Source organism: Lottia gigantea (assembly GCF_000327385.1).
Source record: "Lottia gigantea unplaced genomic scaffold LOTGIsca_24, whole genome shotgun sequence".
Taxonomy (NCBI): domain Eukaryota; kingdom Metazoa; phylum Mollusca; class Gastropoda; family Lottiidae; genus Lottia; species Lottia gigantea.
The window spans coordinates 2,233,922-2,251,751 of record NW_008708707.1 but is presented as its reverse complement, the minus strand read 5'-3'; the positions used below and the strand labels follow the sequence as shown (position 1 = coordinate 2,251,751).

Here is a 17,830-nt window from a genome sequence, read left to right as displayed (position 1 = left end):
GAGTCATTTTAGGCTCATACTCGTCTCTTTCTTGAAACCAGCAATATTGTCTGGTAAAATGAAAAGGGTATCGTGTTTTCCAAATGACCCAGCGAGATGAGATATTCTGTAATATTATTATCTCAATCGAAGAAAGATTGTGTGATTTATTTCTGAATTCTCAGCGAAGTCGTAAATCTTGGAGCCAAATATTTTAAAGTTGCAGTATTAATAGCACTTATCCCTGTTATTTTGGAGCTCGATTATATTTTGTTCCTACTGCTTGATACGATATGTTCATGGTTTTGATCGAGAAATGTTTTAACCGCACGAAACCTTTCTATGATAAAGTGTACAAAGCAAAAGAATTATATGATTATAGGTACATGGCAACAAAATTATATGATAATGGGTACATGGCAAAAGAATTATATGATAATGGGTACATGGCAACAAAATTATATGATAATGGGTACATGGCAAAAGAATTATATGATAATGGGTACATGGCAAAAGAATTATATGATAATAGGTACATGGCAAAAGAATTATATGATAATGGGTACATGGCAAAAGAATTATATGATAATGGGTACATGGCAAAAGAATTATATGATAATGGGTACATGGCAAAAGAATTATATGATAATGGGTATATGGCAAAAGAATTATATGATAATGGGTACATGGCAACACAATTATATGATAATGGGTACAAGGCAATAAAATTATATGATAATGGGTACATGGCATAAGAATCGAAAATGATGAAACTATGTCACGATAGCCTGGCTTTAGTTGAAACAGCTACTAGGAAGTCTGAAGGCATTAAGCAATAAAACATATCTTTAATTTCAATTGAAATATTCTGCCTGTCTGTTTTATGTATCTCAACATATAATTAGTCCGGAGACTTTTTAAATATTTACTCAGTCAGATTAAAACTAACAAGATAAATAACTTTTATCATACATCCAATATATAATATAATCTGAAACTCATTTCTTGTCATAAAGTTCTATACATGTTAAAATGCAATTTAATGGAATAGAGTTTTACGTCTCATTTTTCTGCACCCGGGAGACGATCAAAGCTTTTAGTGTGCAATGAGGGACATTGTGCCAATACAGCGGTATTATCGTAATCTTTAGTCCAATTCGAACTGTCGGGGTATCTTTGACATGTTCAGCCTTACGCACAAGGGGCCCCTTGTTTACCGTCAAATACTTCCCATTTCCTACTTGGCATTCGACCGTCCGTCATGTCTGCTCTGACCTCCCTTCGTCCAGATGTAGGATTGGTTTAATTTTGACTAAAAGTAGTCGGTTTGTTATTATTCATACAGGTCAAGGGTCACCCAAAAATAAACGACCACACTGTTAAAAATTGTGTAAATCTGTTAACGTCGAACTGGAATGAACATCGAATCATCAATGTTTCTTGTTGGTACGAAAGAAGCCACTCTTCGTCTAATTTTGATGAAATTTGGTACAGGCGTGTAGAATTTTCCCTTCAAAATCAAACTGCGTTCGACATAAATGAAACATTCTGTTTACGTTGTTGTGACAAATGAATTTGAGTTATTGCCCTTGATGTAATAAAAATCAACGCGAGATGTGTTTAGTTTTCGGAATCACACTGATATGCTCACAAATCTTAAACGAGTTCAGTTATTCTTTTCTTTGCGTTTGAGTTATTGGCCTTGACTTACCTAAAATACACTTAAGAGAATTGTTCTTTTTATGGACGACAGTATCCTCAACCGATTTCAACTCTCATTATGATAATTACTGCTGGAAAAACAATTCGATTTTTTTAACCGCTGCTGTCTGTGGGCGTATGTTATAATGTCTAACAAGGTATATTCATTTTAAAGTCTGTACATTTTGGGAGATGTTATTATTTCAGATTGATTCTTTTGGTATTTTTATGGTCCAAAAGTATTGTACTCGTATCCTGTGAAATTAAGTATAGAATATAGGATAGAATGATATTCAAAATGAACGATCAGTATAAACCGGCAGTTAAAGTCTGTTATTTTAAAAAAAGCATATTAATAATCACATTTGATAAAAAAAGGAAATCCAATTTATTTAACGCTGACAGAAGTACATTACCTTGTAACTATAAACACTGGTATTTTTGCGACAGAAAATGAACTGTGTCTGATTTTGACGTATCTGACCTTTTCATGCAGCAAATCTGTATAAAGAATTCAGCTTTTATAAAAAATTGACGAAGTATCTCCATATCCAAACACTGAAAGTTGGTCATTTGTTGCTCCTGAATTTTTCAATTATGTTAATACCTGTGTAAGCATAACAACAATTGAATTTATGTAATATGTGGTAAAAAATATATCGATATTTATAAACTGACTGCTTTGAGAATCCTTATTACAAAGAGTTTGATTCTTTAATATCTTTTAGCTTGTCACTTAAGATGTTTCAATTTTGACAGAAAAACATCGTAATTAGTTTCATGTCTTGCTTCTTTGATTGTTAGGCTCTAAAAATATACACATGTTTTAAAGGCAAATATAGAATAATTGATCTGATATCAATATCGTTGTCATGATATTACTCGAGTTTTTAGAGAAAAATATACAGTATGTTATGTAGATAAATAGTGTTTATGTTTGTGTTTATAAATTATGTTTATTTATTTACCTAGTTATTTTATGTTCTATACCAGTCTAATTCAAATTAGACCTAACTTCCGTTCGTATTTTATTAGTTTCGTTTTCCTTCATATCTCCTCGATAGTTGAATTATCCTCAATATATTGCTCTTTATTTCAAAATAGAAGTTCAAAATAGCTAAAAATCCATTTTAAGTCAGAAAAAAACAATATTGGGATATTTTACGGAATGTAGATCTGTTTTTAAAAGGAATATAGCAAGTTCGTCATTTTCAATACCTATTTTGATATTCAGAACATGGACGTATGGACTTATGTTGTATGTTTCGGACTACAATTTCTAAAGTGTTTTTCTGTAAGCTTTCGTAGAAGATAGACTTATGGTCTAATATCTATCAACAATAATATATAAAATCCTTTTAAGAAAATAATCATACATTGCTTCAAAGCAATTTTTGGTAATTGACTTGTTGAGTGATATATATTACCGAATAAAGCCAAACTGTATGTGAATTGTCTACATTGTAGCCATTGTGTACTTTCGATATTTGTTCTTTGGGGAGTTTTTTTATATACCGAATTTATATGGAAATTAACTGTTTGAAAAAAGTTGAAAGACCCAACTATTAAACTAAAACCCCTTGTGATATTAGACTAAGACCCAACTATTAAACTAAGACCCAACTATTAAACTAAGACTCCTTGTGATATTAGACTAAGACCCAACTAATAAACTAAGACTCCTTGTGATATTAAACTAAGACCCAACTATTAAACTAAGACCCCTTGTGATATAAAACTAAGACCCAACTATTAAACTAAAACCCCTTGTGATATTAGACTAAGACCCAACTAATAAACTAAGACCCAACTATTAAACTAAGACCCCTTGTGATATAAAACTAAGACCCAACTAATAAACTAAGACTCCTTGTGATATTAGACTAAGACCCAACTAATAAACTAAGACCCCTTGTGATATTAGACTAAGACCCAACTATTAAACGAAGACCCCCTGTGATATAAAACTAAGGCAAAACTATTTAACCAAAATGTTAGGACGGTACTAAATTTCTATCTCATGTTTAACCTGCAACATTTTTTCTCGTTGTACACTAAATGATGCTGCAATTCAATTTCTTTAGAACGTTATCTGGGTAAATCGCTCTAAATGTCTAGATAGAAATATCTAATTAAAATATGATTACATTTTCATATTTCTATTATTTATTAAAGATAACATGTATACGGAGACCACACATGAGATCAGATGATACAAGGCACTGTTGGTATTGTAAATAATGACATGTCTGGCGCTTGTCAAAAGTAAATTGCTCAATCCAATTTAAATGCAGATTTGGATGTTTGGTATATCTGCAGGTTACTACAATTGTCATGAATGCTCTGACGATATTCTTTGATTTAAATTGAATTCTGAGCTCAAAAGTTGTCATTATTTATTTGAACTATTCAAAAAACATTGTTAAACAATGGTTTGACATAAAAGCCTTGATACTCAAGATATATACTAATCATTTTGGTGCTCCACTTTACAAAATAAGATGTTTCAAGAGAATAAACAAAGGCAATGATGTAAGGTATATTAAAAATTTATAGAAATACATCAGTTTTATCATTGGTATTGACATAATGGCGAATAAAGTTCCGTTGTATATTTTACTGCTGTCATAAAATATGCCTGTGTGCTCAAAGGCTGGTAAAAGTCACATTTTCTAATTGTAAATAGATAGTGCTTCTACAGGAGGATTGGTAAAAGGACCATCATGTAGACCAGATCCTTGAGAAGCCAAAATTTTATCCTTGTAAAGAAGGTTGCTACGTTCTTTTGTATAACTTTTTAAACCAAGAAGGTTATACGATGTTCAAATGGCTTGAAATGTCTGTCTTAATAATAATAGTAATAATAATAATAATAATAACAATGTCTTTATTACAAAAGGTTACAAAAATTAGCCCATACAATATCGATGAGCATCAAGATAAGTACCCAGTGAGTGAGTGAGGAAAAAGAAGAATAAAAAAAAATAAAAAATTTAGAATGTACATATTTCATCAAAAAACACGAGAAGGTGTCAATAAACTTGACAATTAAAGTGTAATAATACTTTGTCTTAAAAATTCTACTTCCATAGGGACAATTGGTTTCTTAAAGATGTAAAATTTAAATGTAATAGAAAGCCTAGCTCCAAAAGAAAGCAATTGGATGTCATAAAGTATGCGGCCAACAAATAACAATGAAACCCTTTTTGCAATTCTTTGGCTAAACAAAGGTAATAGGTAAATAATCATTTCATTTTGGTATTCACACCATCATTGTTGCACGTTTCATAACCCAGAGTTTATAATGTTGATTTTATAATAACGATCATTGTCATTCTTTGTTGAAATTGAAATTGCAAGCCAAGCGTCCTTTAATAGTAAATTTCAGCTGTTGTTGGACTGCAAATAAGGTTTTTAATGTCGTTTAATCGAAAATTGTTCAATTTAATTGAAGGCTTTATAGAGTTTTGGCTTTTCAATTGAAGAAAATTACACGTTTGAATTGAAGTATAATTTATCTTTATTGGTGTATTTCTGATTATTTTCTCTCAGAGTTTTTACACACACGAATAATGTGAATATATTGCTTGCTGAACACCGGTTTATTTTTTCCTCTTATACTTAATCAACTTTAAAAGACCAAGCAAATGTAATCTCTTCTGAGAAGCCTGCAAACATAGAAAGCAATACATATGACTACAGCAAAGATATACATGAAAGGTAACGGAAAGATAGGTCGGATTTTGAAGCAATTATGTAGACGATTGTATATCATAATTTAAAGTCTTACCGTGTGCCATGTTGAAATTTATTTGCTTAACTTCTGATCAACTGGATACGTGGAATATCTCATTCAAAAACCTGTCAATCTCTGAACGAAAATCCAGATTACAATCAACCGTTTTAAAAGAATATAATCACACGAATTCTCGTAAGATTTAATATTTGAAAGAGTATTACCATAGTTGATACACAGACAAGTCAAAACTTATGTATTATAGTTAACCGAGTCATCTATTATGTCGTTGTTAATCTATTAAAAATGACGTCGACTTCTCGACACAAAAAGTACTTACAATGTCTTGAACATTTCTTAGAAATCCATTCATATTAGTGATAAAATACCCTACCATATTTCTATATGACTCTACAATTGATATATTGAGCATTATTACATAATGAAAATTCTTTTTTAATGGTTATATTCTATGTAAAAAAAAAAAGATTAAGGGAGATAAGTTATGATTTATGCAAAGAGCCGTGCCCAGTAAATGAAGACTTTAGTAGAATTTCATATAAATTCATATTATAAATTTGCTGTGAATGAGATAGGCGCTTGCAAGCATGGAAAAGTTGATCAGAACCAATTTTGTTGAGAATCTGTTTGCATCATTCAGAAACGTTTCCAATTTTTGTTCGGATTGGAAGTAAATCGAGACCTCGTGTGTCCAGTCTCTTCTCGACAGTTCGAATTCAAGATAGGAATTTGTCATGTCCCTGTCCAAAATGTCCTTTATTGCAGAATGCGTTATAAACCGACCATAAACTGCAAATTTTCACACTAAATTTCACATTAAAGTTAGTTTATTTTGTATATTGACATGGACAGTGGGCTAATTTGTGCATCATTTGAATTACTAGTTTTTTTATATTTGGAAAGAAAAGCCCATGAGCCCTTCTCCCAATTCAGGATTTAATAATAATTTAGGGAGGATATTCAGCAAAAAAGACTTTTCTGTAACTCACGAGTCATGTCCCATTTCGAGATCATTTCAATCCCATGAATTTATTTTATTATTCCTAATTAATATCATACCAGGGTAGGGTTAGAATAATTTTGCTATTAGACTTTCAAAATTGTACTGTCATGGGTTATCTCCCTTATATTAGAAAATTGAATCCGATGGAATACCTTTTTACCAATCTTTTTAAAGAAGTGTGTTATACAATAATATATTCTCTTGTGTTTTCTGTTACATGTGCTCTCAGCTTGTAAGTACCGTTCAAACCTTAATCTTATTAAATAAAATATACTCGTCTTTGCTTTTGATATCTAAAGGTTTGTGGTATAATATTCTGATTCGCAGTGTCGGACTGGCCAGCTCTACTTCCAGATCCTTGTGTCTTTATTGCGGAAGGGATGATCCCTTTGGGTTTTTTAATTAACGCGTTTTACTTAGTACGAAAATTTCAAAATAGTAGGGAAGCGTCTCTCGACCAATAATCAGACTGCTTCATCGGTTTAAGAAATAGTCTGGATCCTGCAGTTTAATTGGCTATACTAGGCCGCTCTATAATTTGAATAGGATGTGATGTGCACTGCGAACTGAGCAGCTCTGGATCCTCGGACCAATGGGTTTCCAACTCATCGTTTATATGCTACTGACTCTAAAGATATTTCAGAGTTTTTAATGTAGTTTAATCGAAAATTGTCCAGGCTTTGAGTTTTCAATTGAAAAAGAATACACGTTTATTTCGGGGTATTTTTATTGATGTATTTATTTATTTCTTATTTTCTCTTAGAGTTGTTACACAATCGAATAATGTGAATATATTGCTTGCTGAACACCGGTTTATTTTATTCTTATACTTAATCATCTCATTCTGGATTCTGAGAGGCCTGCATTCCAAAAAAAAGAAAAATACATACGACTATACAAATGATACTGAGTTGTTTTTCAAGAAATTGTCAATCTGCGATAAAAGTTCTGGAGAGACACGATCTAATACTGTTTTATTTTCAAAATCACGAATGTAGATATCGGCACCATGGTTTAGTAATAATTTAAACATCTCAAAGGCTTCGGAATCTGATCGGCGTGCTATTTTATGGACTGCCGTTTCTTCTTGCTTATTTCGTGACACCGTATTAGGATCTGCGCCGTATTTTAGGAGTGCCTCAACACAGGAGATGTTTCCTTCAGCAACTGCTTCCTGAAGAGCAGTCAAACCAAATCTATTGAAATGTTCAATATCTGACTTCACCTCAAGCAGTAACTGAAGTATGGTGCTACTGTTCGCTACATATTCCTGACAAGCAAACATCAAGGCTGTCATCCCATCATCGTCATCTTCAATAGTAACATCAGCCCCTTCCAATAACAATGATCTTACTGCTTCCACATTCCCTGCCTTAGTAGCCAGGTGAAGAGGGGTTAGACCAGACTTATCCTGTGTGTCAATATTTTTTTTGTTACTGCCAAGAAGCAACTTGATGACCTGTGAAACGCCGTGACTGCAATGACGAATTTCATGAAGCGGCGTCTTTCCTTCATCATCTTGAATATCTGTCCTCGCACCGCTCTTCAGTAAAATTTCTATAATTCTTTGATGCTTTTCATCACCTATATATTCCACAGTATAGTGCAAAGCAGTTCTTTTCTTATTGTCACATTTGTTAACAAATTCTGTTTTATCCCCACATTTATTCAGAAAAAACTCAACAGCCTCATATTTCTGTTCAATACACGCAGTATGTAGTGGGGTACGACCGTTGATATCAGAATCTTCTTTAATGAGCCATATCAAGTATTCAAATTGTAACATGAATTCCAGGCATCTTATACCCCGTCTCTCTGCTAGCAAATGGAATACATTACTGGCTTGAGGGTCCACATTCATGTAGTTCAATTCATTTAATATTAGGACCTTTAACTTTTTATTAACTGTGTCATCATCATTGTTTTCTGAAAAGATTGTCACTTGATATGGTGATCTACCTTTCTCATCAGTGGGCTCATCGTGTGGCTGAAGGTACTGCATTGCACATCGTAAACATTCGATATCACCATCCCAACAAATCTTAGTAATCAAACGTTTCGTTAAAACGTGCGATTGTTGCTTTGAAAATTCTGGCAATATATGTGCCAGGAATGAACCATAGCGTAAACACTTGTATTTTAAAACCGCATCGACGGTTCTGTGAGTGACAGAAATGTCTTTTCGGATACATTTTACAATGCTTCTTAAATCGTCTTTTGTTAGTGATTTAGTGAGAACTTCATCAAGATATATTAGCTCCATGATAACATCCAAGGAACACCATTCAAACGCTATTTTCCCATATTTATCAAACGCCTTCTTCAATGTGATAAATTCAACCACAGGTTCTACGAAAGAAAACTTGTTATTCTTTTCTGATTTTAGAAAGGTACCTCCAAACATTTCACAGCATGATTTTGGATCAATGTTTTTTATACCAGAAAATACAGTGCATAGCTGTTCGAAGCGTCTTTTATTTTCAGAGTCTTGTAAGGTAACATCAACTTGGCCCCCCATAAAAAGCACAAAGGACAAAACCTCGGATTCCTTTTGATACGACGATAACATTTCATCCATGTATTTTTCAACAGAATCTAACGGCAGTTTGAAAGTTGCTCTAAAGTCAGCTGATCTCAATGATTGGCTCCAGAACAGAAAACCAAAGTTTGAAGAAAGTTTACATGCTTCCTCTATGAATTTTGTGCCGCTTCCATCCCGCGGTACTTTTTTGTGGTTAGCTAAAATCTGTCGTTTGAATTCTTCATCCATGGTATATTCGTATAGTCGAATTATGTTCTTAAAAAAGGGTTTGTTTCCGAAAGTCGTCTTACATGCATTGTAAACCAGAGAATTCATAGTGAACACAATGCCCAATTTCTTAGACTCTACCAATTTACTAATGGTTTCAAACTTTCGAAGCCAATTTTCACCTGCTTCTGACGTGTATTTATGTATAGCAAACATGTTATCCAATATCAATACACATTTATTAACCTTTTTCAGTTCCATTCGAATTTCGTCTAATTGTGTAGATTCTGTGACCCATACGATGTCGAAATCATTAACTTTCTTAAACTGATGCAGAATTTGAGCTATCAATGTCGACTTTCCGGTATTTGGACCCCCAATGATACCAAGGCATAAATCGTCTATGAACATTCTGTTTCCATTTTTATACGCTGCTGTTGGTATAAATTTCGATTCGTCTTTAAAAGTATGTTTTTTTATAAAATCTTCGGCCTCTACTGAAAAAAAGAATTTAAGCAAAATATAAACAATGGAATATTTTTAGCCATATTGATGAAATCTCATACGGTATCGCAGAGTGACAATCTCAGTATGATTGTCCGGAAATCTGACGAACACAATTGAAAAAAGATTGGAAGATTTCTTACTGGAACTTTAGTCTACTGAATTTAAGTGCTAGCAGAATATCTGTGAACGTTCACAATATTGTAACTGCAAATGATCAATCAGATGACAGTGACGCTTAAAAAGCGGATAATATTAACTTACTTATACGATCTTCCAGAGATTTGGAATATTGCTTTTTCAACCTATTCCTTTTACCTGGAAAAATAATATCAGACATTAGTGTTGACTTGATAATCCAATCGTCCGGGTAAGGTGTCGCTTCAAGTCTTATTATATTAACGGTTCCTAGTATCGATCAAGGTGAAGGTCTAGGAGAATACAACATGAAGTATTGGTACTATACTAGTCCCATGCCTTTGAGTCGCCAAAAATTGACCTCTTAGTGCTCGATGAATCAGAAAATAATTGCGGTAGGTAGGCCTCGTCAGCATATTTACATCTGAATGAATGACAAATAATATTCTACAACTTCGACAGACGAAGTGAAATGTTGTCTCGAGATGGGCAATAGTGTACAGTGATGGACATTTTGCCAGGAGATCGATTCTGTTTGATTTTTTGGTAGTATTTGAAAGTAAAAAGTAAGTTTACTCGAGGGGTTTCCGGTAGTAGGAATATCTTCTCTGTTAACTGATTGTTGTTTAAATAAGACCAAGTCCTGTGCTGTAATGATAAGGAAACTGTAAGTCAGTAGACAATGGATACATTTAAACTGTAAGTCAATGGGCCGTGGATACATTACACATCGCTACCTTACATTTTCAAATAAAGTGAAGTTTTATCGTGTTTCACTTTATTTTTGAGTTACTTCCCTTTCAAAAATCTATACTGTACAGATAAATCTATACTGCTGCAATAAATTACTTCCAAAGATGTATTTTTCAACTAATACGGACCACGCTGAAAGGTAGGGGAACTACAAGTCGGTTTTCAACCTGGGGGTAATTTTGAAATATTTGGGGGTAATGAGATGCTTTGAAGGCAAGCATAACAGTTTTGGACGATTATAATAAGACGCTCTACTTGGTGGACACACAACAAAAAACCCTCTGCAATTTGGCACCAGGACAAAAAAAAAAAAAAAAAAAACACCACCCATATATATATTATTATATGCTTAAGAAAACGCGAAATTAGATTTATAAGGGGAAGAGGGGTAAGAGTAAGGATTTTAGTGAGCATTCTTACCATGGGCCATGTTGAATTTTTTTTTTAACTTCTGATCAACTGGATACGAGGAATGTTATCTCTGAAAGAAAATCTGGATTTCAATCAACAGTTAAGAATATACGCATATAATGCTTGTTCTCTTAAGAATTTCTTCTGTTTTGGGGGATTTTGGAGTAAACCTAGAAAATACACATTTTTTTAACAGACATGAAGATATTATGAGGATTTAGATAATCCTAGGATTTTCAAGTTGCTTTTTGTCAATATTATATAGGTCCTAAATACTGACTATCGTCCTTAAGGAAGTAGATACTTGAAACCCTTATGACTTGAGAGATAGAATTCTTGTGTGATTTTCTGGAAACGCGACACAGACAAGTGAAAAAGCTAGTACAAATTTTCTATTGTAAGCCTGATTTATTGTTTTGGTTACTAACTAAATATCAATTATGTCGTTGTGAATTCATTCAAAATGGCGTCGACATCTCAAACCGAAACTGAAAGTAGCCTTTCAATTGAAGATATCGTCACGAAAATTGTTGAAATTGAATAATATTTTAATATTTTCTAACATAATTCAGATCTTCCTGTATAAAGCCTGCTAATTGCTGTTAATGTCAACTTGACATGTGTATTATGGCGAGGCACATCACCAATAACTTACACACGTATAGAATCGACTACACTTGAACCGGTGGCTGACAAAGAAACATCAATAGAGGGTTTCATATTAATACAAAACTTACCTACTATAGGTTAGCTGGAATTGTTCAATATTCAGTGTGTTAATTGTCTAGAAACTTTAGTTATTTACATAAACCTGTACGTAACTCAGTACTCACAATGTCTTCTGTGTATAGTATTTCTTAGAAATCCATTCAGGTAGAAGCCTGGCCTATACACGAGTACACTATGTAGTGAGTGACGCGATATAAAAATAGGACACAGTGCAGTATAATAGTGATATAATAATGCTATGTTACAAAGATAAGGGGAGATAAGTTATGATAGTAAATATAGAAATAGCACGAATAGCAGTAGTCGTTTACTTAAATACATATACAAAAATTCTGTTGTGCTACAGGTTGTGTAAGTCTAATAAGCCTACCCTTAACAGTTGGAAATCGCAAAAGTAGAAGGCTATCTGGCGCAAATGTTGCAATTGCGAGACATAGCTGCACATTTAAAGTACTGATTTTTTAACGATTGAGCAAGTGTTTTCTGATTATTTGTGTTGAACTGTCTGATTGACTCTTAGCTTCAAGGTGTTTCCATCATGAAACGGTCAACGGGCGATCCTTATGATTTTGGCAATAAATGATTAGGTTATTGGCGTTTGGAGCCGTCTATGGTTATGCGCGAGAAATGTTCGTGTTGGTAGGCTTCATGTATATTGGAAATTATTAAAATTAACAAATTTACAATGTAATAATATGTTTATTTCAATACAAGGACCAAGCACAATTCGTTGAAATATTGATATGTTAAAGGTAGTAGCTCAAGTCAGATATCCATTAGCCTGCAATGTAAAAAAAAATATGTGATTGCAAAGCAGATTTGTTTTTTTTTTCAAATATATTTTCCATTTAGGAAAATTCATTAAGAAAGTATAACATCTGATAGATGCACATTTCCGATGCAAAATAGATGTAGACACAGGTTCGTAGATTCATTTCCCATCTGGAGCAACAAAATAGAATGTAAATTTGGTAAGGAACAATCAATTCGTGGAAGTACTTACAAGTTTTACATTTATGTGGACATTTAACACTGCTTGAAAGTTGTTTACATTGTTCTGTGACATCGTCACTTCGTATAAACAGGTCACAAATATAAACATCAGCCTTATTACAGTCACCTACAATGTACCGTAAATACAATTGAGAAATCTAAAAGCCTTCTGTTCTTCCGAGATACATTGTGCTACAAGGCGTGTTCTTTAAAGATCCATCCAAAATCTAACACGAAAATACATGAAATGTTCCTGTAGGTTCAACGCATTGTAGCGTACCGTGTAGCCTTTGTGTCCTGAAAATTCTTTTCGTTGCTTTTTGTGTGGCCCCAGAGCAATAATGTTGATTGATTGACTGTTAACCTAGTTCGGGCTGTCTTCGCGCAAGAATTCGAAATTACATATTCATATGGTCAACTAGGGTCAATGTCAGACTCCCATTTTATAGAAAGTGTTTAAAGCCATTCACTATTATTATTGCAGAGGATCACTGTGATCAAAGCGTTGTTTTAGTACAAATAATTACAATATTTACCCATTGGTTTGCACGAACAATCGTCCTCCATCAACAACTCTCCAGTATTACACACTGTATTTGGGCATTCTGTAAATAATCATTAAAGCGTACATCCAAATACAGTAAAATGAGGTTGTTGAAATTTTACGTGACTTCGATCGCTTTCTTCGGATAAGGCCAAGATGCATTAAGTTTTAAGCATATAGTTAGTAGCATGTTTTCGGTAATCATTTAGAATCATGGTCATATATATGTTTGGCTAAACCTCGAACGTACAGTGCAGCTTTATCTTTTGCAATTTCTATAGAGATAAAAGATCATTCCCTTACTTTCTGGACATAGACCACAGAAATCTGGACAAAAGGTTTTGACTGGTTCAGGACATGTTGTAGGTGTAAAGGTCTGATGGGGACAGAATGCTTCATCTCTAGTAGTACATCTATCTAAAAATATCAGCCTTATCATTTCAAATTTAAAAGTGTTATATAGTCATAAAGTATAATTACAAATGGATGTAACTTGTATACTGCAAGGTAAAAATAATAACTGCCTATTTATTATGGTTTGTTAGTTCTTCAAAATGAATTAAAATGGTTTTTGTGAAGGGTGATTTAGAGCTAAATGGTGTAATTTTATGATTGATAGTTTGATTACAAAACTTGTTATAATAAATGGTATTTCACATTTAATAGTGTCTGCTAATTTGTATATGAAAAATGACGGGAAAAAGATAGCGAGGTTCCTAAACACTTTGCAGTAAATATGTTGCATTATTTTATAATCATTTTGGAAATTACAGAAAAATTCCTTTTGCTTTTTCAAAGTGACCTATTCAACACAAGACCCATCAATATCAGGAACATCAATAAATCACTTACTAAGCTCACACTCTCGTCCATAAAATGGTAACGGACAGTCACAGGAGCAGTTACTCATGGCCAAGATTCCACCATTTTTACACACTTTTGAACAAACAGGAGCTGTAAAATGTTTTTAATTGGATAAGTGCTGGTCTTCCAACAGAGCATGCCATCACACAAAAAAAAATCGCCACTTTTCATTATGAAATACTTACTCTCTTATGATTGGTATACTTCCTCTTGTGAAATGTTGTTTTGCATTTCGTGTTTACGTTATATTTTTCAATAGTCTACAGTGCCGCTAATTGACAAGAGTGGGTGAGTAACACAAATCTGGAACCGAAACCGCTGAGTAACAATTACAAAACTGCATGAATAATACAAAGCACAATAATACCTGCACAATGACCACAGCTGTTTGGACATATGCTGGCACCATTCTGGCTAAAACAGAACTCATTAGGGTATCCACTTGCAAAAAATAATGCACAGATTTGGTTGTCTATAACGTTACAATCAACTGCAAATAAATATTATTGAAAAATACGTTATGCCACATTCTAGGTAAAATAAATGATATGAAATTTCTCCTCCTACGATTAAGAGTGAATAAAGTCGATGAAGAAATGGGGACATTCGTCCTATAGGTTTTGAAAAATTCAAACCTTTTAGTTCTAACATGATCTATGTCTGGAGTCAAAGGAAAGTGTCGATGCCAAAATTATGACTTACCATTTAATGGTACACAGCCACAAGAATGGCTATTAAGATATTCACCAGATGGACATGTCTTTCCATTACAAGCTACAATAAGAAAAAGGCAAACGAAAATCATTCTTTTTTAAATGCTGCATTAGATATTACGATTCGTCTAAATGTATAAGTGAAAATTTTTTCTAAGCATTACTTTATTCATTGTATTAAAGTTTTCAATGAACAGAAACATATATAGCTTGTTTACTATGAATTGAAAATAGAAAATATTGCCATGACCCAGCCGCCAACTGCATTCGAAGAAATTCAGAAATTCCCATCGAATTTTTGAAAAAAAAAGTCATGTGTGAAGGCACAAAAATGAAAAAAAAATGTATCGTTAGCAAAAATTTAGCAATCTGAGAAAAAAAATAAGAAAAATGAAATGAAATAGAAAATATAAAGATACGGAAAATAGCAACAAATTAAACAAATTAAACCTAAAAGTCATTGGCCAAGAATAACATAACGCAGATGGACAAAAAAAAAAAAAAAATGATCGAGAGACCGCACTGATAGCAATCAAGGAAAGGGACAAAAGTTTCATCAAAATGAAAACAGTTAGAATAGAGGCATATACATATTCCGAAAGAGAAAAACGATCACATATAGAAGAAAAAAAAACACGAAAGACCCATACTCCCGAAATAAACTGAAGACAAGAGCAAACGTAACCAAGTACTGTAATAAAGGCTTACCCGTCGTAGAAGTATTAAATACCACTTGCTAACGTATAACGTATGTATCGGACTTCAAACGTTTAAAATGTACAAAATGTGAATATTTGGGATAATTTGAATTCAAAACGGGCCAACCCCAAGGTGTGTGTTAAGAGCGAGGAATGCGGACCGATCTTTTTTTTTTTCAACTTCTATTGTCAAGGCAACTTTAACATATGTAGACCGTAGAAGACAGGGCCTCGGCAATTGACAAAATTCTGTGAACACAACTGCTTGTAAAAGCGCTTTTATTGGGAAAGTGGCATTCATATTTCTATATAATTAGCTCTACAAATTTGATGACAAGTCTAAGCGTTTACAACCCAAATTTATTTCTTCAACTACAGTACAGAAATATTATGAGAAATTCAGATTGCATGACAGAAAATTGATGATAATGGATAAGGTCATCTCAACATTATCCATAGATAGACATTTGACAGACAGGACCCCAGTAGCCTCTTGGACAGCGGCATCTACAGGTACGAGGATCAAGTTGACCATTATTCCTACACACTAGCGGGCACTGCTGGACTGTAACAGGAAATTATGGTATATAAAAATAATGTGCAAGCAAATGTTCAGAATTAATATTAAGGTAATATCAACATGCCATGAACTAGTTTTGTTAGTAAATATTTGTTAATTTGTTAGCAAAAGATTATTGTGAAAAACTTTGTTAATATGAATGCTTTTGAAATGAGAGAAGAATATTAACAACAGGAAATGAATACTCTTTGTTTACAATTGTTTAGTAAATGATTTCTAGTGTTAATGTTAGTAAATATTAGCATACCCTTGTTAAAATTAAATTTGTATCGCAAAAAATCAAGCGTGAACTCGAATTTCCCGCAATCAAAAATCTAGATAAAAAGAAACTTTACCTGGACCGGGGCAAAGACCACATTTCCGTGGACAGATACTTTTCAGAGCATCGTTACATTGTGCTGGCTGTACTTGTAAGTATTGGCAGAATGGTAATTGTTGTCCGGCACACCTATCTGGAAGAGAACAATGCAGATTGTTTCAGTGGTTGTTTAAGGGCTTAAAACTCCTTCAAAGAATAGTGTTTTACGACCAAATTTGGCCGAAATTTTATACAGGTAGAGTTAGTATATTTGTTTTCAGACACTATACTTTAACCGATAACCGTTTAAAATATCAACCAGATTTGTTTCGGTAAGCAAGTTTAGAATAAGGCGTTGTTGTGTGCATGTACTTCACGAAACAAAATAATATTTGCAACGTTTGAAAGAAAACCAGTAAAACATCAACCATTTCCTTTATTTCGGATGACCTAAATAATTCTCGAAAAAACATACACACAGAGTTATAATCCTTAATTTAAAACTGACATATCAAATAGAAACATTCAACCAACAACCACCGTCAAAAACTGAAGGTTGTGCATCACCTTTTTCTGCAAACAAATCTCGAGCAATTTCGACTTTTTGGAAAGGTTAAAGAAAGAAAAACAAACATGAAAATTTTATTCGATACTTCGGTTTAATAAAATTGTTAATTGTATTCTATGGCACAAGAATGGCTATCTATATCAAACCATCTTTTAATATTTAATACCAACAAATACAACAGAACTAAATAGGGTTTAATGAATAATGAAAAATAACAAACAACTACACATCTATTGACCACCATATTAAATAGTAACTTGCCAAAACTGCAGGTTATTCCAGCGTATCTATGAAGACAATTGCATTTACATCCCGACTGAGACAAAGATCCTCCGTTTTTACATATAATACCACATGTAGTCGGGTTAGCTTTAAATAGAAAAATATTAAACCGATATTACATTTTGCATTAATAACCATCGATGATATTATATCAAAAATAAATCCTGAACACTGGTAATCAAAAGGAGTAACGACTTTCAGTTCATGATAGCACACACGGTAATGCCGGAAAAAGTCAAACCAAATAGTTAGGCTACATCAAATACAAAAACAGATAAAACTAAAAAAAAAAAAATAATTAAAAAAAAAACACCCAAAAACTGCAATGCGGCGAAGCAATATTTTTTAAAAGAAATAATTGTATTGAAATATTTTTTTTTAAACTACAACCAACTATCCACTTCCATCAACAAAACAACAAAACACAAACGACATAGCCAGTGTATCTAAAACGAGTCACAACATTAAGATGATTCAGATTAAAACAGACAAAACATAAACCGACAAACAACACAAAACTTGCCGATCTCACAGCGGTTTCCAGAGTAACCTAAACCACAGCTGCA

At 33.1% G+C, this 17,830-nt stretch overlaps 2 protein-coding genes across 2 annotated transcripts; both read right to left on the bottom strand.

The window, feature by feature from the left end:
- Nucleotides 1-300: 300 nt before the first annotated feature.
- Nucleotides 301-756, bottom strand: LOTGIDRAFT_116459 (hypothetical protein; the record flags this gene model as incomplete). The annotated part of the gene is made up of 1 exon (XM_009055363.1): nt 301-756. A coding segment is annotated over one exon (456 nt), but the record flags the coding sequence as incomplete, so codon positions are not given.
- A 6,783-nt stretch (nt 757-7,539) lies between these two features.
- LOTGIDRAFT_66582 (hypothetical protein) lies at nt 7,540-8,175 on the bottom strand (the record flags this gene model as incomplete). The annotated part of the gene is made up of 1 exon (XM_009055232.1): nt 7,540-8,175. A coding segment is annotated over one exon (636 nt), but the record flags the coding sequence as incomplete, so codon positions are not given.
- Nucleotides 8,176-17,830: the final 9,655 nt, after the last annotated feature.